Below are 23,141 nucleotides of genomic sequence, written 5' to 3'. Positions count from 1 at the left end.
ACCTACTTTTTGGTCGAAACCCTTCGAACATGCAAGCCCCAACAACTGACAAAGTTTGATGACTGTAGGTCAAATAGTATCTGAAATATATAAATATAGCCGTCAAATTCCAAAAGTAGGTCAAGGTGACCTATTTTTTTCGTCAACACCCTTCAAACATGCAAGAACTGACATAGTTTGATGACTGTAGGTCAAATAGTATCTGAAATATATAAATATAGGTGTCCAATTCCAAAAGTAGGTCAAGTTGACCTACTTTTTGGTCGAAACCCTTCGAACATGCAAGACCCATCAACTGACAAAGTTTGATGACTGTAGGTCAAATCGTATTTGAAATATATAAATATAGCCGTCAAATTCCAAAAGTAGGTCAAGGTGACCTACTTTTTGGTCGACACACTCCGTTGACTCAAGATGCATCAACTGTCAAAGTTTGATGATTGTAGGTCAATTAGTGACTGAAATATATAAATATAACTGTCAAATGCCAAAAGTAGGTCACAGTGACCTACTTTTTGGTCAATACACTCCGAAGACTCAAGATGCATCAACTGACAAAGTTTGATGACTGTAGGTCAAATAGTGTCTGAAATATAGTAATTTAGCTGTCAAATACCAAAAGTAGGTCACGGTGACCTACTTTTTGGTCGACACAAACCGAAGACTGAAGACGCATCAACTGACAAAGTTTGATGATCCTAGGTTTTACAGTTCCCAAAATATGCATCTAAAATTGAAAATGTGAAATTTGAATATCTGCAAAATTCAAAAAGTAGGTCACTGTGACCTACTTTTTTATAAATATGTTTCAAGGCCTCAAGATGCATCAACTTACAAGATTTGATGATTCTAAACCTCTCGGTATTTGAAATAACAACTTAAAATATATCTATAAATGATAAGCCATAAAATTCAGAAAGTAGGTCACGGTGACCTATTTTTCAGTTGACGCATTTCAAGGTCCCATGATCCACCAACTGACAAGTTTTTATGATCATAGGCTTCAAGGTGTCCAAGATATGCATCAAAATTAATTTTAAAATAAATACCTGCAAAATTCAAAAAGTAGGTCACCGTGACCTACTTTTGAGACAACTTGACACAAGGTCCTAAGATGCATCAACTGTCAAAATTTGATGATCCTAGTCCTTATAATGACTAAAATATCTAAGATTTAAGGAATTTAAAAAAAATTTAAATTTAGGTCAACTTTGAAGTGACCTTGAGACCACACCCTTTGCCCCAGGGTAATGCCTTGAACAATTTTTAATCTACAACATATCCTCATCCTTATGTGTAAGTTTGGTGATAATCTGCCCTGTGGTTCTTGAGAAGAAGATTTTTTAGCAACCACTATTTTTTTTTGTATTTTCCTGATTATCTCCCCTTGTTAAAGGGTCACATCCCTATATTTAGTATGTATGAAAGCCCTTGGGCCAATGATACCCTGTAACAAATTTGAAAAAAATTGGCCAAGGGGTTCTTGAGTTATAGCCCTTTTTCTAAAAAGTTTACGCACACCGCACAAATGGCCATAGCATTAGCTCTTTGAGCCTTTGGCTCAGAAGAGCTAATAAAATCCAATAATCGTTAAGTCATTTCTGTTTATATTGATATTAGTTTTTTGTTTTTTTTCATGAACTAGTTGCATTTGACACCAAGGATTTACATCCTTAAATATTGATTTCAAGCACGTAGAATCGGAGAGGGTGTACTTTGAAAACTTGAAAGTTAAGGATTTAGCCTCATAGCTTGTAACGACCTACCCACTGCACGATTTAAGAAATTGAAGTCGGAAGGGGAAATTGAGACAGTTTCAGACTACTAACACCCCCCCCCCCCCACACACACACACACACGCGCGCGCTCCCAATTTAAGGTTTTCGTAATCGGACAATTTAAGCACCATTTTTGTTGTTATTTTATTGCTTGTCAAGAAATTTACACAACTTAACCGGCAACATACCCTTCTGATACATTGAAAAATATAGGTAATGTTAGCACGGGGCTCTATAAAGTTCAATCTGCAGTTTGGTCATACTTCGTTATTCAATAACTTATTCAAAATAAAAATAAAAATATTTGTCGGGTTAGCGGTACTATGATGTATGACTATAACAATGACCTGTGTATAACTTGTACATTCCATGCAAATTCGAAGGGGTTTTCGCCTCAGTAGAACAATGGCGGTCAGCTAATCCGTGTATTTGAAATCAACAGAAGTGCTTAGCTTCTTGCGGAAAGTGTGAAATATATTGGGTCGGCGCAAGATACCCGTGATCTTAGACTAGATCTGATATCGCGCCGACCCAATATATTTCACACTTTTCATGAGAAGTCAAAACCCAAACTAGCTAACCGTAATTTAGTTATACTGTGACAAAGACCCTAGGAATTTGCATGATATATACTTATTATACAAAAATCATTGCATTATCCAGACACTTTTTATGAAAACCTCTATCAAAGTACATCGAACATAAGTCTCCGTCAAATGTAATGAACTCGGGATTTTAAAAATAAATCATTCGATGGTTTGTATTTTTGCTTCTATCAATTACGTAATAAATTAATTCCAATTTGTTAATCATCGACAATGCTCTAATTTCTATATTGGATCAAGTTATATTTGTCAAGATGCATATTAACACAATATGATGGAAGTAATTATGTTAAACAGCGCATTTGTCAGAGAGAGAGAGAGAGAGAGCACATCGGTAATTATTAAATATCCCTATCACATGTTGTAGATGTATGTTTTTCATTTACTGAATATACTAATTCGCATTCAAAACAGGAATTGCCTGCAAGTACGCATTATTTAAACATAGAATTAAAGAATATTTTAATGAAGAAAGAAGACTAAAAAAAAAAACAACAAAAAACAGGTTTTCTTAAAAACATAATATATAGTGTTTGGTATCGTTGGAATTGGCTCAAAATGCTAAAAAACAATATAGGTATCAGGGGGGAAAATATTGACATTTTTTCTTTTCTTAAAATTCCACCCTTATCTTGATTATTTGGCCTGCGGCACATTTTCATATCTCCCGCAAGGCGCACGTGGCCAGAACAAAGCTCTTAGCAGCTGTGTGTATTCGCAAATAACACACACCGTGGAACACGGAGGACACGGTGTATTTCCGTGGATTTTCCACCGTGGTCTTTCCACGGTGGGGTGTATAAAACTCGTGTCGTGTACTGTACATCAACATAGAACTGCTAAACCTCATTACAAATAAATCAGTCTGTAATTACATATTCTTGTCATGAATGCTAAAACATAAGGATTTTGTAGACACACATTGTATATCATACCTTTAGTACAACCAAGAAACAAACGAACACACTCTGCTTCTATGTGAATGTGCTACTGTATAATCCTACCCTCTATTCATTACATTAAGAGGTTCCTGGTTTACATTTGTGGCCTGGGATTTTTTTGGGGTGGGGGGAGGGGTAGGGGCATGTTTAACTTTTTCTACAAAGGCCCTGATATTTACTTTTGTGGTATGATATTTGGATGGGGGGGGGGGGGCATGTTTAAATTTATGGCTTTGAATTTTTCTATAAAGATCCTGATATTTACCTTTGTGGCATGATATTGGGGGGGTTGGGTTGAATATTATGATATGGAACTTTTCTGCAAGGCCCTGATGTTTACCTTTATGGTCTGGGATTTTTCCAAGAGATCCCATATTTCTTTACCTTTGTGGTTGGGATTTTTCATGGAGATCTAATTTGTTTACCTTTGTAGCCTGGGATTTTTCTGGGAGATCCATAAGGCCAAATAAAATTAAAATTACTGTTCTCAGGCCCAAGCACATCCGTTTTGATTTTGAGGTTGCCACATTGTCGATTTTTCAATAAAATCAAAAAAGTTGGTGATGTGCTTACGTACCTAGGGGGAAAAAATTTGTTTTCATTCTGAATTTCACATTTGGAATTCTCTTGCATCTTTGTAACTTTCGAATCACAGCCACTTGGGATCATGAGTAAATACTTCTTACCCAAATTCATATGGTTCCATAATAGCTTAAAGTGACTGAAAATTGTAAAACCGTCTGCATAAGTATCACAGCCATTTTAGACCATGCCACTAATTACCCATATTGACTTCATTATCCCAAATCATCAAGCACCAATGTTAATGTGGTTTGGATAAAACTAGATATATCAAGAGCTGTGTATCTTTATAAGAGTCTTGTTATTAGCATAATTTGTGTACTATATTGAAATATTATTTACCAAAATTAATTTTTGAGTCTCTAAATCATTTCGATCATTCATCCTTTTCGGGTCAAAATGGCCGTCAAAAGTGAAAGTTTTTTTTTTTTTTTTTTTTTTTTTTTTTTACAATTTTCAGTCAATTGAAGTTGGAGCTATTACAGAACTCATTTTACAAATTGGTGTAAGAAATTCAACTTAAAAATTATATCTAATGTTGCACATTCTATGTAATTGCTTTTTGCAATGCTCAAACATTCTGTTTAGTGGTACAATGCCAGAACCCAGCTAAAATTCAGTTACAATAATGGACATTTTTCTGAAATCGTTTCTGCATATCTTGGGAAGTAACCGGAATTTCGGGATGAACTTTGGTAGTAATGTAGATTGTTTATGTGTAAATACTATAGAATACAGAGTAGAAGTTTATATCATTTGATTTATGGTTTTCCTCATCAGCAAACCCTATATATTTAGAGCTCTGCAGTCTCTGGTTCAGATGACAAGGCTATAATTCTGTTGTTGATTACCAAGATAAAGAAAGTCTACTGTCTACTACTTAATGATTTAGTTATGGAACTTTTATGTTTAAAGTTTTTTTCCCTGACAAGTTCGGGATGCATAAAAATGCCTCCCTCATCTATTTTAATATTAATTTAAAACAAGAGGTACTGTGAGCAATGCTCACTAAGAATACCCCCCGCTTACCCCAATCTCCCAAAGGGCGTTGTTAATAGGCATAAATTACCTCTTTCCTGAGTGTAAAAATACAGTATGCCTTTGTAGAAGAAAATGGAAGATATAGTCCGAACACAAATCCATGGTATAAACCTATAATTTTGACCTTGAGATCAAAGGTCAAGATCATAAAGAGGTCATGAATGTACATGACACATAGTCTCATGGTGATACACCCATGTCTTATGGTATGACTACATCAAAACCCTATAATCAATTTTGACCTTGAGGTCAAAGTTCAAGGTCATGTAGAGGTAATGAAGGTACCTGACACATCGTCTCATGGTGATACACTCATGTGTCAAATATGATATGCTTATGTCAAAGAACAAAGAAGTCATGGCCCGGACACGAATCCATTGTAAAAACCTTTAAATTTGACCTTGAGGTCAAGGTCATATGGAGGTCATGAAGGTACATGATACATCGTCTCATGGTGATACACTCATGTGTCAAATATGGTATGCCTATGTCAAAGAACAAAGAAGTTATGGCCCGGACACGAATCCATCGTAAAAACCTTTAATTTTGACCTTGAGGTGAAGGTTATATGGAGGTCATGAAGGTACATGACACATCGTCTCATGGTGATACACTCATGTGTCAAATATGGTATGCCTATGTCAAAGAACAAAGAAGTTATGGCCCGGACACGAATCCATTGTAAAAACCTTTAATTTTGACCTTAAGGTCAAGGGTCAAATAGAGGTCATGAAGGTACCCGACACATCGTCTCATGGTGATCTACCTGTGTGCCAAATATGGTATGCCTATGTCAAAGAACAAAGAAGTTATGGCCCGGACACGAATCTGGAGACAGACGGACAGACAGATTCCTATATACCCCCCCCCCCCCCCCGAACAAAGTTCGGGGGGGTATAAAAAGCCTCCCTCCCTCGTTTGTGTTTGAGAAAATTGGCCTGAGAACCATAGAATTAATTTTATGTGAGCTAATTTGTTTACCTTTGTGGCCTGGGATTTTTCTGGAAGGTCTCAAATTTGTTTACCTTTGTAGCCTGGGATTTTTCTGAAAGGTCCTTGATCTGCTCCTCAAACTGCATTATGGTCTCCTCAACTGTCTGCAACTGTTCCTCATAAGTCTCTATCTCCTTCTTAAGTTCCTCAGTTTCCAACTTCAAACTGTCTGTTTCCTATCAAAGTCATAATTTGACTGAGAAATGTAATTCACTTTAGTGCTTTACAAACTATTTTACACTCACTTAAAGCAATTTTGCTAAATAGTCTCTAAACTAAAGACACCCAAGACAATTTTGCCCCACCCTTTAACTCTCTCCTGTAATTTATCTGGTCTTTTGCCTTTTGCCCTACCCTTTAACCCTCTCCTGTGTTTTACCAGGTCTTTTGCCCCACCCATTAACCCTCTCCTGTGTTTTACCTGGTCTTTTGTCCCACCCTTTATTCCTCTCCCATGTTTTACCAGCTCTTTGCCCTACCCTTTAGCCTTCTCCTGCATTTTACCTGGTCTTTTGCCCTACCCTTTAACCCTCTCCTGTGTTTTACCAGGCCTTTTGCCCCATTCTTTAACCCTCTCCTGTGTTTACCTGATCTTTTGCCCCATTCTTTAACCCTCTCCTGTGTTTACCTGGTACTTTCCCTTCATTTTGCGGCTGGACTCCTCCATCTTTTTCTTGGCCTTGGTCACACCACTCTCTGCCTCCTTCAGCTCTCTCTCCCTCACTGCCTTGGCATTCTTTATTTTATCCTCTAAGTCCTTGGCTTTCTTAGACATCTTTTTCTGGGTCTCTTCAGCCTTCTTTAAAATACTCTCTTGTTCCTCTGAATTAATAGGTAGAAATACTGATTATCACACATACAAATAAAATTTGTATATAAACTATGCAAAAGTGAATCTTCCCAATCTGTTACATGTTCATTTTATCATCATTAGATCAGCACTCTGTACCGATAGAATTCTTTAGAGTCTCTATTTCCTCTAGTTGTTGATGATGAGAGCCTTGTTCCAGACGAGCTTGCAGGAGTTCCGCTTCCTGAACTTTCAGGTCATATTTCTGCTTAAGTGTGGTGTACCTAGAACATTCAAATGTAATGTACCAAAAACATGATACTTCCGTAGTGACATTTTTCAAGAGCATTATGGGTAATCCCAATCATATCTCAGCTGATGAAGAGCAAATCATGAGACTCACATGTGTAATTATTGGAGCGAGGCTAGCCATGTCACTTTGCGGAACACAATATCAAGTAAGAATTTTATCATTATTTTTTTATTCGTAAATGATAATAAACAAAGAAATGCATCATGGGATTTATAGGTAATCAGCTACTGTATAACAGGAAACATCAGCGTATCCAGAGAAGTTTTTTTTTTTCACAAAGTACCAGAAATGTTAGACTTTGGGAAAAAAAATAGTCATATCATGATTGAAAGTGAATTTTGTATACAGTTGTCTGCACTAGTTAACAGATACATGTATATCTACAATTACCTACACCAAGCTTGAGTGAGAGTAGATTCAGATAAGGCCAAGATAAATAAACAGTGTTTCCTATTCCAGCCTTAAAAAAAATAGGGTAGGTAGGTAGGGAAAACATTTTATTTATTTGAACATTTTTTTGTTTTATATTCAACTTTGACAATATGACATTTTATATCAGGATTAAAGCATATTGTGTATATGTGAAACTATTTTAAGAAATACATAATACACCGACATAGTTCTGCAAAAGCTACCTGGACATTTTTATCGTAATTTGGAAATGCTCGTCCTTTTGACATTAAAACCTGGAGGGCATCTATAGCGTTTTTGGTCGCCGATTCAGCTGCCACTAACAACCCTGCATCTAATGTAGGGTCAACGTCTGGTTCACAAATAAACTCTAAATATTTCATATCAAATCCGGCTAAATCATCAACAGAAATACTGTCCTGAACTTCATACGGCTCTGTGTTTTTGGAATGTGGTTTACTTAGCCAACATAATATTGTAGTTTTGCAGTGTTTTGGCCAATCAGATGGCCCTTCATGATGCATCTCAAAAATACTAAACAATGATTCATTGTTTTTTACCGTAGTCATAAAAGTTTTTTCCCTCTTGATGTTTGCATTTTCCTATCGTAATTGCCAGAATATGCTTGGCAAGGCAAGCATCATGCCATTTCCCCCCGGAGAAATCGCTGTCAGAACATTTCTGATTAATGCGAATAGGATATGCATTTTCTCAAACACGGAAATGATCGAGATTAGGATTTCTAATAGTGAAACCGGAATTGTTTACTTCTGGGAAGTATATTGGCAGATAAATTTTTCAGGGTTGGCTCAAATATTTTGGGGTAGGTCGGGGAACCGGAAACACACAATTTATTTATCTAGGCTTCTGTACAAATACCTACATCAAGATTGAGTGAGAGTAGATTTTGAGATTAAATACTGTAGGAGTACTTACTTTTCTACTACATGTTTCAGTGAGCTCAGTTCTTTCTCCACTTGCTGCAGTTTTCCCCGTCTCTCCTTTAGCCTTGATTCTACTTGTGTGAGTTCCTGAAGCTTCTCCAGAATTGAACTGGTCTGGGCCCTAGCACCTGTTAATGTTACAAATCATAGTATCACAAAGTACACACCACATCATATCATCTGGTCTGGGCCCTAGCACCTGTTGATGTTACAAAACTATTCCTAGCACCTGTTGATGTTACAAAACTATTCCTAGCACCTGTTAATGTTACAAATCATAGTATCACAAAGTACAGACCATATCATATCATCTGGTCTGGGCCCTAGAACCTGTTAATGTTACAAATCATAGTATCACAAAGTACACACCCCATCATATCATCTGGTCTGGGCCCTAGCACCTGTTAATGTTTCATGGTATCAAAGTACACACCACATCATTTCAACTATTCCAAGTCTAGTGTTTTAAAAGATTGAATTTCGCAGACTATACCAAGTACAAAAGAACATAACCACTACCTTACTAAACCTTTAAAATTCACAATAAAATTATAGGTCTATTTCTAAAAATCTAATATTGTCTGACCGCCGGTCAAGGTTCCTGCTGGATCAAATGAGTCTCCCTCCATAGTCACTGACTTCTTCATGATCCTGTCATCAAAGGTCACTTTTTTGGCGTTGTTCATGTCCGAGCACACAAACACTGACCCAAACACAAACTCCATGGCAGTCTGGAGGTCTTTCTCATAACCAATCAGAGACAGGGCTGTGTTTACGTTCTTCTTGCCAACCTAAATAAATCAGAAATTAAACTTTAGATCAAAGCAATGTTACAAACTAGATTTAGAACATTAAACCTTTAACTACACTTACTAGATCCTCGGCCCTTCTGACGACATCGGGTGCGATGCTGCGGGCTGTGATTTTGTTGAGGGGTATGATGGTGTACCTCCTTCGGAGTTCCCCCTTCTGAATCAGTTTCTTTCCTGTTACTTCTGTGTCCACTACCACATTATACAGCTACAAAGTACATAGTACTAAACCACATTATACAGCTACAAAGTACATAATATTAAACCACATTATACAGTTACATAATACAAGTGAGCACATCGTACTAAACATTGTGGGTGCAATTTTTTGGTGATTTCAACTTTTTGCTGATTTGGTATGGGATAGTGTAATGGATATTATAAATTGAAAAGTTAGTTTTATCTGCAAAAATCTTTTTTGTAGTTGATGGAACACTGTAAAATATAGCTACTCACAAAAAAATTAAACAAGAGGCCCATGGACCACATTGCTTACCTGAGTTACCTTGGCCCAACATATTTAAAGATTTTCCTTAAATATTCACAAGAAATCTGATCCCTACTGTGGCCCCAACCTACCCCCGGGAGAATTTTTTTTTACAAACTTGAATCTGCACTAAGTCAGGAAGCTTTCATGTAAAATTAGTATTCTTTTGCCCAATGGTTCTTGAGAAGATTTTTAAAGATTTTTCCGAATTATCTGTATGTAAAACTTTGATCCCTTGGGGGAGGGGGGTTAATTTTGACAAACTTGAATCTGTACTATGTCAGGAAACTTTCATGTAAATATAAACCTTTCTGGCCCAGTGATTTTTCAGAAGATTTTTAAATATTTTCCATTAATATTTGGATGTAAAGTTTTGATCCCCTATTGTGGCCCCATCCTACCCATGGGGGCCATGATTGTAATAAACTTGAATTTGAACTATGTCAGGAAGCTTTCAAGTAAATTTGTACTTTCCAGGCCCAGTGGTTCTTGAGAACAAGATTTTTAAAGAGTACCCCTATATTTTTGTATGTAATACTTTGATCCCCTATTGTGGTCTCAACCTACCCCTGAGGGGGGCGGGGGTGTTTGGTTTTAAAAAATTGATTCTGCACTATGTCAGGAAGCTTTCATGTAAACTTCAGCTCTTCTGGCCCAGTCGTTCTTGAGAAGATTTTTAAATGACCCCACCCTAATTTTGCAATTATCTCCCCCTTTGAAGGAAGCATGGCCCTTCATCTGAACAAACTTGAATCCCCTTCACCCAAGGATGCTTTGTGCCAAGTTTAGTTGAAATTGCCTAGTGGTTCTGGAGAAGATTTTAAAAGTTGTCAATGTATTTTCACTATTTTGCTATTATCTCCCCTTGGAAAGGGGCGTGGTCCTTCATTTGAACAAACTTGAATCCCCTTTACCAAAGGATGTTTTGTGCCAAGTTTGGTTGTAATTGGCCCATTGGTTCTGGAGAAGATTTTTTAATTGTTAACTGTATTTTTGCTATTTCATCATTATCTCCCATGGGAAAAAGAAATTGCCCTTCAATTGAACAAACTTTAATCCTCTTGCCCCAAGGATGCTTTGTGCCAAATTTGGTTGAAATTGGCCCAGTGGTTCTGAAGAAGAATTCGAAAATGTGAAAGTTTTATAGACAGGCAGACAGACGGACAACGGGTGATCAGAAAAGCTCACTTCAGGTGAGCTAAAAACAGCTATACATGTATCTTATCAAAGTAATTAAAAAAAAGATACCACTGTTTTATTCCTTTTCTTACCCTTGTAAAGTGCTTTAGAGTAATTTGTTTTATATAAGGCGTTATATAGATTTTATTATTATATATTTACATTATATAATAATCCTGCTTTACACAGAAGGGTGTCCACGAAACTACGATCAGAAGTTGACACTGACCTTCCCTCCAGCAGAAACTTCTAACGCTGTTGCCATTTTAACATCCTTCACTTTGATCAACTTGCACACAAGACCATGAACTTTACTTCTGTCAAAATTTTTCTCAGGGTTTGTGTAATCAAATTGCAACTGTGGAAATCTACAAAAAAACAAAACACCGGAGATAGCAAATAAGGTAAATGTACAAAAGTTCTTAACTTCCCAAACTATAACCTATCCATCCCCATTGAGAGTCTCCCTAAAAAATGACACATACCAAATGAACATGTGTTTCTTCTATACAAGAGGCCTGAGTATTAGTGAAAAGTATCACTACTCCCAAGCAGTGCTCGAGCGGCGAATTTTTTTCAAAAATGGCGAAAAAAAATCGAAAGTGGCGAAAATCCCTTTTTGCAATAAATTGTATTTTTAATCCTTTGTCAGTGACACATTATCGCCTGTTTGTTTATGCAGTCAAAATATGTTTATTCAGTCAACGCGTGCGACCGGAAATCTCGCGTCGCTCACAGAGCTGGTCACAGCCTCAGGTAATTTATGGCTGCAAAAAAGTCGGTGATTATGTAATAGCGAGCGAAGCTCGAGTCGCGACGAGCTCGCTCCAATGATTACACATGAGTCACGTGATTTGCTCTTCATCAGCCGAAAAAGAACAAGATGAGTATCACCAATATTGCTTCTGAAAAAATTTCGCCGTCACTGCGGTATACCTCATTGACAAACCCGTAATTAAAATAATTAGATTGTTTAGAAAGTACCATAAACGTTTTTAAATTCCATACAAGCTTTCTCATAGCTTCAAACATTTTGTTTTTGCTTGGTTCGAGAGAGAAAGAAAAAAACATTGCAGCTAATATCACGTCACAATTTGTGACTGTTTACATCAAGCGCGTTATATTTCCCGCGTTAAATGAATAGGCGGATAAAAGTGTTGTAGGATGTTAATGGGCTTCGCTCGTCTCAACGGTCACACCGTACAACATATTAAAGTACATCTGACAGCTGTTTACCCTGCTGTGGTCAATTAACATTTAAAGTCTTATTCATTATCGTGTTATCATCTCCACATTAATGTCAATTCTTAACCAGAGAACCGACCGGTAATTAAATTGGCTGTATTATTGTGTATAATGCATATATGAATACATCAATTGTTTGTTTTTGCGACCAAATCGTTGATTACAAGATTTTGATTTTGATGTGTTTGATTTTAGTTCGAATATTTCATAAACAATGCGGTCGGTCACCATTGATATGGACATAGCAATTTTAATAAATAATTTTCTTTGAAGTTCGGTGCACAGCAGTATAAAAATGCTAATCTCATAAGACTATGCACCCCATTCTATTTTGACACTAAACTTGTAGCTTCTGACCATAGTCAGTCTAAAATTAAAAAAATATCTATGTTTGGCTTTACAGTCAACCCCACCTGCTCAAACATCTGATTCTGTCCAAATTGCAAACTCTTCCATACAAAAACGGAAATTTAAGGGAATGGTTGAGATACGACTCTAAATACGGAACTTTCGGGATATGCCGGAACGATCGATTATATTTGACGTTTATACACCACGGTCACGTGATAATAACCAATTGTAGGGCAAAGTTGACATCGATACATATGGTGTTTCGCTAACAGACGGCCCGCAAAGAGCTATGCGCAGTCCCACGATGACGATCCAATGTTTTGTGACATCTGCATTTTGGCCAATGTACACAATGTTTTCACTGAGGGGTGTAGCATCATGAAGTTTATATTTATATGATTTATTATCTGCTTTTTGATTTCCATAATAGAATTTATCAAACAAATCAACTTCTTATTATTTCAGAAAGAAGTGTTTAGGTATGGTAGCTGGATATGATTAAGTAATGTGACTGATTCAAAATGCTAAAATAAGTGTAATGAATAAAATAATAGATAATATGATGGAAATAATTGTAAAGCATTTGATTCTTTGTGCCGCGCCACTCCCCGAAAAAGTGGCGAAAGGGAATTCTGGTCCAGTGGGAGCACTGCTCCCAAGGGCTATGAAATTTAGAAAAACTTCCTGTTCTGAATATCCAAGCTAAATTCTAATATTCAGCAACAGTATAAAACAAGATGTGTTCTTAAAACCTCAATGTCCTCAAAAGTGCATACACTGATGAAAGGCTTTACATATTAAATATAATGTGTATTTACAGTAAAAGATATGACTAATCTGGACCCATCCTAGAGTCAACACCCTGGGTTGTGAAATTCACCATTTTTTGTACACCTTTTCTGCTATTCTTAAGTATGCATTTAGATTTTATACAGTATCAGAAAACTTAAATAAGTCCTTCAATTCATTATCATAATTTTGACACCACCCTGTAACCAGACCCTTACCCCTAGGATCATGCAATTTACACTTTTGGTAAAGGACTACCTACTCCTTCTAAATATCCATTTAATTTCAATTTTGTATGAATAGCACTAAAGATGTTAATTAAATGTGTTACATATAAATACTATATACTAAGTTTTGCCCTGCCCTGTGGTCAGAACCTCTACCCCAGGGATCATGAAATTTTAAATTTTGGTAGAGGTCTTCCTGCTCAACATCACTGTGCATTTAGTTTTTCTTAAACATGTACGGTTCTAGAGAAGAAGATTTTTTGAAAATTGGTCAATTTTGAGCAGTTTTTGCCCCGCCCCTAAGGCCCGGGGGTGCAGGAGTCCTGAAATTACAATTTATGTCCCCCTTGTTCCAAAGATGCTTCATACCAAATTTGAAAAGAATTGGAATGAATGTTATCAAGAAGTTGAAAATTTCTATTGTTCACACATTTAATAACTGACTATTTTGGCCCCACCCTGATATCAAAACCCCTACCCCTGGGATCACCAAATTTACAATTTTGGTAAAGGACACCCTGCTCTTTCTAAATATCCATTTAGTTTCAATTTAGTATCAATAGCACCAATGAAGATGTTATCTAAATGTTTTACACATAAACACTATATACTAAGTTTGGCCCTGCCATGGGGTCAGAATGCCTACCCCAGGGATCATGAAATTTACAAGTTTGGTAGACGTCTTCCTGCTCTACATCACTATGCATTTAGTTTTTCTTATTTGTGTGCAGTTCTAAAGAAGATTTTTGAAAATTAGTAAATTTTGGGCAGTTTTTGTCCCGCCCCTAGGGCCCCAGGGGTGTAGGAGTCCTGAAATTTATAATTCATGTCCCCCTTGTCCCAAAGATGCTTCATACTAAATTTGAAAAGAATTGGACTAGTAGTTATCAAGAAGTTAATAACGTTCAATTGTTAATGCACAACGACAGATGACAACCAATTGCAATAGGTCACTTCAGTTTACTCAGGTGACCTAAAAATGTAAAGACATCTTGAAACACTGTACAATATTTCATCCCTTTAGATTTATTTTTCCAAAGTCCTACTGATTCACAAAAACGTTTAATGCATATCCAAGTGAATATCATGTCAAAATGTGTGTGTGTAACAGTAGGGGTGTTAGTCACACTGTTACTGTGGGTGTGTAACAGTAGGGGGTTAGTAACACTGTTACTGTGGGTGTGTAACAGGAGGGATGTTAGTCACACTGTTACTGTGGGTGTGTAACAGTAGGGGTGTTAGTCACACTGGTACTGTGGGTGTGTAACAGGAGGGGGGTTAGTAACACTGTTAATGTGGGTGTGTAACAGTAGGAGTGTTAGTCACATTGTTACTGTGGGTGTGTAAAAGGAGGGGGGTTAGTAACACTGTTAATGTGGGTGTGTAACAGTAGGAGTGTTAGTAACACTGTTACTGTGGGTGTGTAACAGTAGGGGGTTAGTAACACTGGTACTGTGGGTGTGTAACAGGAGGGATGTTAGTCACACTGTTACTGTGGGTGTGTAACAGTAGGGGGTTAGTAACACTGTTACTGTGTGTGTGTAACAGTAGGTGTGTTAGTAACACTGTTACTGTGTGTGTGTAACAGTAGGTGTGTTAGTAACACTGTTACTGTGGGTGTGTAACAGTAGGGGGTTAGTAACACTGTTACTGTGGGTGTGTAACAGGAGGGGTGTTTGTAACAGTTACTGTGGGTGTGTAACAGTAGGAGTGTTAGTAACACTGTTACTGTGGGTGTGTAACAGTAGGGGGTTAGTAACACTGTTACTGTGGGTGTGTAACAGGAGGAGTGTCAGTAACACTGTTACTGTGTGTGTGTAACAGTAGGGGGTTAGTAACACTGTTACTGTGGGTGTGTAACAGTAGGGGGTTAGTAACACTGTTACTGTGGGTGTGTAACAGGAGGAGTGTTAGTCACACTGTTACTGTGGGTGTGTAACAGGAGGGATGATAGTCACACTGTTACTGTGTGTGTGTAACAGTAGGGGGTTAGTAACACTGTTACTGTGGGTGTGTAACAGGAGGGATGTTAGTCACACTGTTACTGTGGGTGTGTAACAGTAGGGGTGTTAGTAACACTGTTACTGTGTGTGTGTAACAGTAGGGGGTTAGTAACACTGTTACTGTGGGTGTGTAACAGGAGGAGTGTCAGTAACACTGTTACTGTGTGTGTGTAACAGTAGGGGGTTAGTAACACTGTTACTGTGGGTGTGTAACAGGAGGGATGATAGTCACACTGTTACTGTGTGTGTGTAACAGTAGTGGTGTTAGTAACACTGTTACTGAGTGTGTGTAACAGTAGGGGGGTTAGTAACACTGTTACTGTGGGTGTGTAACAGGAGGGGTGTTAGTAACACTGTTACTGTGGGTGTGTAACAGTAGGGGGTTAGTAACACTGGTACTGTGGGTGTGTAACAGGAGGGATGTTAGTCACACTGTTACTGTGGGTGTGTAACAGTAGGGGGTTAGTAACACTGTTACTGTGGGTGTGTAACAGGAGGGATGTTTGTAACAGTTACTGTGGGTGTGTAACAGTAGGGGTGTTAGTAACACTGTTACTGTGGGTGTGTAACAGTAAGGGTTTTGTTAGTAAACTGCTCATACCGTGCCTCCAGTGTTTCTAGTTGTTCCTGAAGTTTATGAACCTCCTGTGACAAAGTTCTCCTTTCAGCTGCCAACTTCTCATCTCTACCCTCTTCAAAACCAAGCTTAGTCATCTCAGCCTAGAATAGTAAAACATTACTTAGAAGATTTGAAATAGTTTATCCTGCTTAATTATGTTTAAATGTATTAAGTTTTCTGACATCCACATTGTATGCGTAAAGCTTTCCGACATGTACATGTAAATATCGTGTTTTCTGACACCCACACCCACAGTATGTAACTGTATGTAACTGGTGTTCCGTGTAAAGTTTTCCAACAAGTAAATGCTGAGCTTTCTTACATCAATGCAATAGGTTTTATGGTGTGACTGTTGAGTCGAGCAAAGATCCTTTACATCTTGCAATAACTTTAGACAATCCGCCTATTCATTTAATGCAACTACAACACAATCGATGTCAACAGTGCACTGTGACGTCATATCAGCTGCAATATTTTTCTTTCCCTTTCAAACAAAGTAATAACAAAATATACGAAGGTAGAAGAAAGCTTGTCTGGAATTTAAAAACGTTTTTGGTATTTTCCAAACAATTTATCCATTTTATTTATGGGGTTGTCAATGAAGTATACCGCAGTGATGGCAAAATTTTTCTGGAAGAATTATGGGTAATCCCCATCATTTTTCAACTGATGAAGAGCAAATCATGTGACTTACATGTGTAATCATTGGAGCGAACTCATCATGTCACAAATAAATGTGTAAAGCTTTCTGACATAAATGTTGAGCTTTCTTACATCAACGAGTAAAGATTTCTGACATGTAAAAGTTGAGCCCTTTTGCAGCTACACTGTACATGTACATGTATGTGTAAAGTATGCTGAGCTTTCTTCCATCAATGTGTAAAGATTTCCAACATGTAAATGCTGAGCTTTCTTCCATCAATGACTAATGCTTTCTGACATAAATGATGAGCTGTCTTACACCTACACATGTAACTTTCAAACAAATGCCTACCTGTAGCTTTCATGTTTTTCTGAATTTCATCGTATGCACTTGTCTCTCTGATGCCTACCTGTAAAGCTTTCATGTGATTCTGAATCTCATCGTATGCACTCTTGTCTCTCTAGTGCCTACCTGTAAAGCTTTCATGTGATTCTGAATCTCATCGTATGCACTCTTGTCTTTCTGGTAACCCTGTTCTGTTTTCTTCAGATCTGTCTGTTTCTTCTTAACCTCCTGCTGTGCATGTTTCAGTCTAGTTTTAGAAAGATAATCAAGTTTCCTGAATCAGCTCCTATCCAGTCCAGCATGTATACAGAATGTAAACATGGAATCACAGCTCAGATTGAGAAGACAAATGACTTTTTCTTTGTAAGCTCTTACCTCATTTGTGCTTGCTTAGTTTCTGTTTCAGCTACACTGATTTCATTTTTTGCAGCTGAAGATAACGAAAACATCACTTAATTCCTATCTGTTTTCTGTGGTTTATTTTCTCTTCTCCATTTGTATAATTACTTTGATTGATTAATCAAATCATAATGAAAATACAAGATGCATTCCAAATCTTTTATCAAAATATACAACATGATTATTCTCACTATCACAGTCCCACATGTCAACATGATTATCATCACTATCACATAGTCCCACAGGTCAACAAGATGATTATCATCACTATCACATAGTCCCACAGGCCAACAACATGATTATCATCACTATCACATAGTCCCACAGGTCAACAACATGATTATCATCACTATCACAGTCACATGTCAACATGATTATCACATAGTCCCACATGTCAACATGATTATCGCATAGTCCCACAAGTCAACAACATAATTATCATCACTATTAAATAGTCCCACAGGTCAACAACATGATTATCATCACTATCATACAGTCCCACAGGTCAACAACATAATTATCATCACTATTAAATAGTCCAACAGGTCAACAACATGATTATAACATAGTCCCACAGGTCAACAACATGATTATCATCACTATCGCATAGTCCCACAGATCAACAACATAATTATCATCACTATTAAATAGTCCCACAGGTCAACAACATGATTATCATCACTATCATATAGTCCCACAAGTCAACAACATAATTATCATCACTATCACACAGTCCAACAGGTCAACAACATGATTATAACATAGTCCCACAGGTCAACAACATGATTATCATCACTATCGCATAGTCCCACAGGTCAACAACATGATTATCCTTACTATCACATAGTCCCACAGGTCAACAATATGATTATCATCACTATCACATAGTCTCACAGGTCAACAACATAATTATCAACATTAATACTGATCAAGCAATAATCTGCCACTTACTCATGAGCTGGTCATTGAGAGAAGTTGCCTCCCCGTCTGTGTTGCTGGACAGTCCAGCACTGACCGCCTGATAGTGTTTCTGAGCCGCGTCGTGGTTCTCCTGGTCTAGTTTACTCTGAGCCTGTAGCTTCTCCAGCTCCTCTCCAAGCTTTGTCATCTCCTTCTCTTTACTGGCCAGGGCCTTCTTATCCTTAAATAGAAACAATAACCTTAGTTCTTAGCCTGGGAAACATTCGGGATTGCAAAAAGGTTTAATGCATATGCATGCACTATACATTTCTAAAGTCATGAATATTGAGCATGCATATTTCAAAGTATGTGATTACTGCATTCCTCAAATTTTTTTTTACTACTTTGATTCATAAATAATTTCTGAAGCAGCATACAAGTCCGTCACCAAGTAAAACCTAATTACAATTTACGTCTCGTACAAAGGGTTTGACATTTACTTTTTTGAACACTAGACCAGTCGGGCTACTTCAAATGATTTTTACTAGACCTGACCTTACATCCCCCCCCCCGATAGTTTCTCCATACTTAACTCAAATGACAGACGATAAATTCGAAGTAAAACATTTAATTGACTCTTAAAAAGCTTTAGTCTTACCATTGATGCTTTTATTTTAAAGCAAATCTTCTCTTTCTTTTAATTCTACCTAGCACGGAAATTCTTCAATCCATTTACAATAAAATGACCTCGACTGTGTTTTTAAAATTTCTATTTAATAAGCCTTAGTGTTAAATCTAAAACAAACTAGTATGGCAGCGTCATGCCCTTTTTGACTGGCACCATGCCCTTTTTAATTGCACCATTCCCTTTTTTCTCTATAATTCAAAAAAAAATATTTTCTAATGTAAACAATTGTTCTTTATTTCACAAAGTTGATTGAAAAGTTTAAAATCAAGGCAGCAGGTATTAACTTCTAAAGAGGCTAAATGATTATTCTATTACTATCATAGTATGATACAATGAAAGTGCCCCGAAATTGTCTTGCCGTGACGAAAAGTGCCCTTTGGAACATGTGATATGTGTGTCCTCTCTAGATCCTAGATTTAACACTAAGCCTGCTTTGTTTCTTTCGTACCATTTCTTTTTTCTCTTGGGACATCAAACTATTTTTTAAAATAAGAATGAATTCAATTTACATTTATTTATCCGAAACAAAACTTTACACACATTCACATTTTCTATTAACAACGAGTAGAGGTCGTAAAACATTACTTCCGACAGTGACTTATCTATTACAATTAAATATTGAGATTATGTCATCTCACAGTTCAAATTGTTACTTAAGAATATAATACCTTATGGTGTACAATAAAGTTTCATGTTTATTTTTTCTACATGACCAGTCCAACAAGTAAAGCGACATTTTACCCTAACGGACCTACATGTATCATTTTAGTAGACTCGCTCGGACGTGCCTTAGTGTCAAACCCTGCTCATACAAACAAATTGTAAAACACATTTTCAATTTACTTCTCATACACACAAATTGTAAAATCTTCATGTAAGAAGAAGAGGGAGGAAGATAGAATGAAAGAGTATTACACATGTATTTTGACTCTATCAGAGAGAGAGAGACAGGTGGAGAGACTGCAAAAGAGAGGGGACCTACATCCTGAATGTTTTTGTTTAGCTCTTTTTTCTTCTTGTTTTCAGCTGCTAGTCCTTCCTTTTTAACGTCCACTGCACTCTGAGACACAGCCTCTACTTTCTGTTTTTCAGCCAGCACAGCCTCCAGTTTCTGCATTACACTGCCCGACTCCTGGTCTCGCTTCTTTTCCAGCTCCTTGATAACTTCATCTAGTTCCTTTACTTTCTCATCAATCTGTTGACCATATAACGCACTTGTTCTTATTATCATTTAATCATTGTCAAATTCACACAGCGTATCACTGTACCAAATTTGACATTCCACTGAGAATCGAAGACCTCAACACATAAATGCAACACAATCTAAATTTAACTGCAGTATTCAGCAAATATGTCGAAATTCAATAAAAAACCCACCTCTGTCATTCGAGCCTTAAGTTTCTTTATTGAATCCTGCATCTCTAGTAACTCTTCAGCACTTTTCTTTTTCTTTTCCTATGAATATATTTCAAAAATTATTTTCCTTTTCAACAGATGCTACAGGAGCATATAACAAATACAAAGAAGATTTAAAACAAAAATTCAAACAGTCACACTTTCAAATTACTGGCAAATCTAAAACCCACCCTGAGTGTTCAATACAAGTCTCAATATCATAATCAATTCTGTAATGTATTCTCTATCTAAATCAACTCATTTTCTCTATTCAAATACTGAAATCATAAAGCGAATAGTAAAATGCATTTATCAATCCTGGTTAACTCAATACCGAGATTTATCATGTGACTGAATCACAAGATCATCAAAATGACAACAACAAAAAATAATGTTACTAAAAAGCAGAAATATGTTGACAAAAACTGATTTTCAAATTTGGTCCTACAAAGCATGTAAGCCCATAGGACTGAATGGTGAGCAATAAAACTTTGCAGTTTGCACTTTTTCCCCCTTTACAAAAGACTATTCCCACCTCTGCACAAACAAACTGGTAAGCGATGTACAACTTGTTCAGGTGTTCAAGTTCTCGGATGATCTTCTGATATTCTAGATACGAGGACCTTTCCTCTCGTAACTTTGACAATGTTGGTGTGATATCCTCTTTCAAAACCTATCGAAAGAATACAAATGATTAAGAATCCACAAGAATGCATTCTGCATTATTAATCCACAAATATTATCTTATTATGAGTGGTACCATGTCAATTTCCCTGAGTTTTGCGTCCTTTTTTTCTATGGTTTTCTGAGCAGCTTCCTTCTTACTTTCATAGAGTCTGGTGCCAGCAGCTTCCTCGATCATAGATAATATCTACAAATATCAAATGGCAGTGTTTAGTTATGACAACATTTCAGCACACAACTTTTTACAGACAAATTGCAATACATTATAGCAAAATAAATACAACTGGCTTTACCAAAGACTGCATCCCAAGTCATACACATTGCAAGAAATATACATGGATATTACGTTCTCATTAACCTACATCATTACATTTGAGGGTACATTGTCTATCCCTGACATCATTACATTTGAGGGTACAATGATACCTCTGGTGGCTTCATGTTGAGGACTTTGGTGATTCTCCCCTGCATGATGAGGAAATGCGGATTGTTGACATTGAGTTGGACAGACCTAAACAGATCTTGGACTCTGGTGTTGTTGGCATTACTGCCATTGATCAAGTATTTGTTTCTTCCTCCTATTACAACCTAGTTTAACACAAAACATGTTTAAAAAGAAACTAGACTTTATACAATGATCATGTGATATAAAATGCTAAATATACACATATCTAATCAAACTTTGCAGTTTCTTTTAATCTGTATCTATCAAATTTTTTTTTTAGGGATTCCACAATAAAAATTTCCCATAATTTGGCAATACATACAAATGTGACATCGTATTTTAACACATAATCTTCAAGTTTTACATCAGAGTTAATTTCGGTGGAAACGAGGGGGTTATTCATATTCAGTCTTTACCCTATTCCCCCTCATTTCTGTCCAAGCCTTCATAAGGTAGGTGGGAAATCAGTCCTCAGGGCTTGAAGCTAACTTTTTATGTCACCAGTCCAGCCAGACTGATGGGGTATAATTTCAACCAGTCTGCAGAAAATTTTACCAGTCCAACAGAGTTTTCCAGAAATAATTAAGCATATTTCGTTAATGTTATTAAAATATTTAATCCAATATGCCTCAGACAATATTGCAACACTTAATCGTGGGATTTATATTTACGAATCAGATTCGTCTGACATCTAGAGATCGAAGAAATTTCATAAGTATATTTTCCAAAATGAATGTTTATAAAATTAACCAGTGCCATCGGACTGACTAAAACAAATGTCAGTCAGTCCGCCAGACTTTTAACCAGTCACAGACTGACGAGCATATGTTAATTCCGAGTCCTGGTCCTACTTCAGTTTGAATTTATTTCATTATCTTATTTTATGTGAATCGTTCGAAAACTTACATAAATCAATCCATGTAATGATTTTTCCACAAGTGAATATAATTGTAACCATTCAATTCCACACTAAACCGACAATAATCGTCATTTCAAATAATACATGCATCCTTTCACTGTCAAATTTGCCTCCATGGTGAACATTGACTTGAGCATATGCATCACCTCATTTTATAAAACATCTAGAGGCCCAATAGGGATAAATGTCTTACTTTTAGCAATTCGAACAATTCACATCAATGTAACCTGAAATAGATTCAAACCGAAGAGCAAAATTACGTCAGGGTATGCTTGGAAACAGCGTATCTGAGCAAAGTATAGGGCCTACACCCCGACTCTGTGTACTAAGCTACATACGTCCTGCTTTTAACATTTAATATTTCAATACTGACATCAACAGACCTGTCTTGTAATTGTGATTTCATCATACTGTTCGTATCCCAATGGGCTTTGTTTCTTATCTGTATTGTCAAATGTGATACTGACAGTCGCCTTAGTGATGCCAGCTTGTCCATTTTTGTAGACAAGCTCTTGGAGATTTGTTGCCCTCACCTGCATTAATGATTTATTCAACAACTTAAACATGTTAAACGACACAAAATTGACATTTACATTAAACAGTTGTTTTATCA

General features: G+C 36.8%; 1 protein-coding gene across 1 annotated transcript in view; it reads right to left on the bottom strand.

Annotated features, from left to right (window-relative positions):
• Nucleotides 1-23,141, bottom strand: part of LOC125672292 (structural maintenance of chromosomes protein 2-like) — a 36,061-nt gene that overhangs the window by 12,525 nt on the left and 395 nt on the right. The window contains exons 2-18 of the mRNA XM_048908507.2: nt 22,912-23,061; nt 21,591-21,752; nt 21,241-21,351; nt 21,016-21,153; nt 20,463-20,540; nt 20,068-20,280; nt 18,449-18,638; nt 17,474-17,528; nt 17,225-17,345; nt 16,093-16,211; nt 11,106-11,244; nt 9,272-9,418; nt 8,985-9,189; nt 8,391-8,526; nt 6,890-7,014; nt 6,569-6,762; nt 5,973-6,116 (exon numbers count right to left, since the gene is read on the bottom strand). Coding sequence (XP_048764464.2) covers nt 5,973-6,116; nt 6,569-6,762; nt 6,890-7,014; nt 8,391-8,526; nt 8,985-9,189; nt 9,272-9,418; nt 11,106-11,244; nt 16,093-16,211; nt 17,225-17,345; nt 17,474-17,528; nt 18,449-18,638; nt 20,068-20,280; nt 20,463-20,540; nt 21,016-21,153; nt 21,241-21,351; nt 21,591-21,752; nt 22,912-23,061 — 2,427 coding nt within the window. The remainder of the gene's footprint in view (nt 1-5,972; nt 6,117-6,568; nt 6,763-6,889; nt 7,015-8,390; nt 8,527-8,984; nt 9,190-9,271; nt 9,419-11,105; nt 11,245-16,092; nt 16,212-17,224; nt 17,346-17,473; nt 17,529-18,448; nt 18,639-20,067; nt 20,281-20,462; nt 20,541-21,015; nt 21,154-21,240; nt 21,352-21,590; nt 21,753-22,911; nt 23,062-23,141) is intronic.

Source organism: Ostrea edulis, chromosome 4 (assembly GCF_947568905.1).
Source record: "Ostrea edulis chromosome 4, xbOstEdul1.1, whole genome shotgun sequence".
Lineage (NCBI taxonomy): Eukaryota > Metazoa > Mollusca > Bivalvia > Ostreida > Ostreidae > Ostrea > Ostrea edulis.
This window is presented reverse-complemented; position numbering and strand designations above follow the sequence as displayed.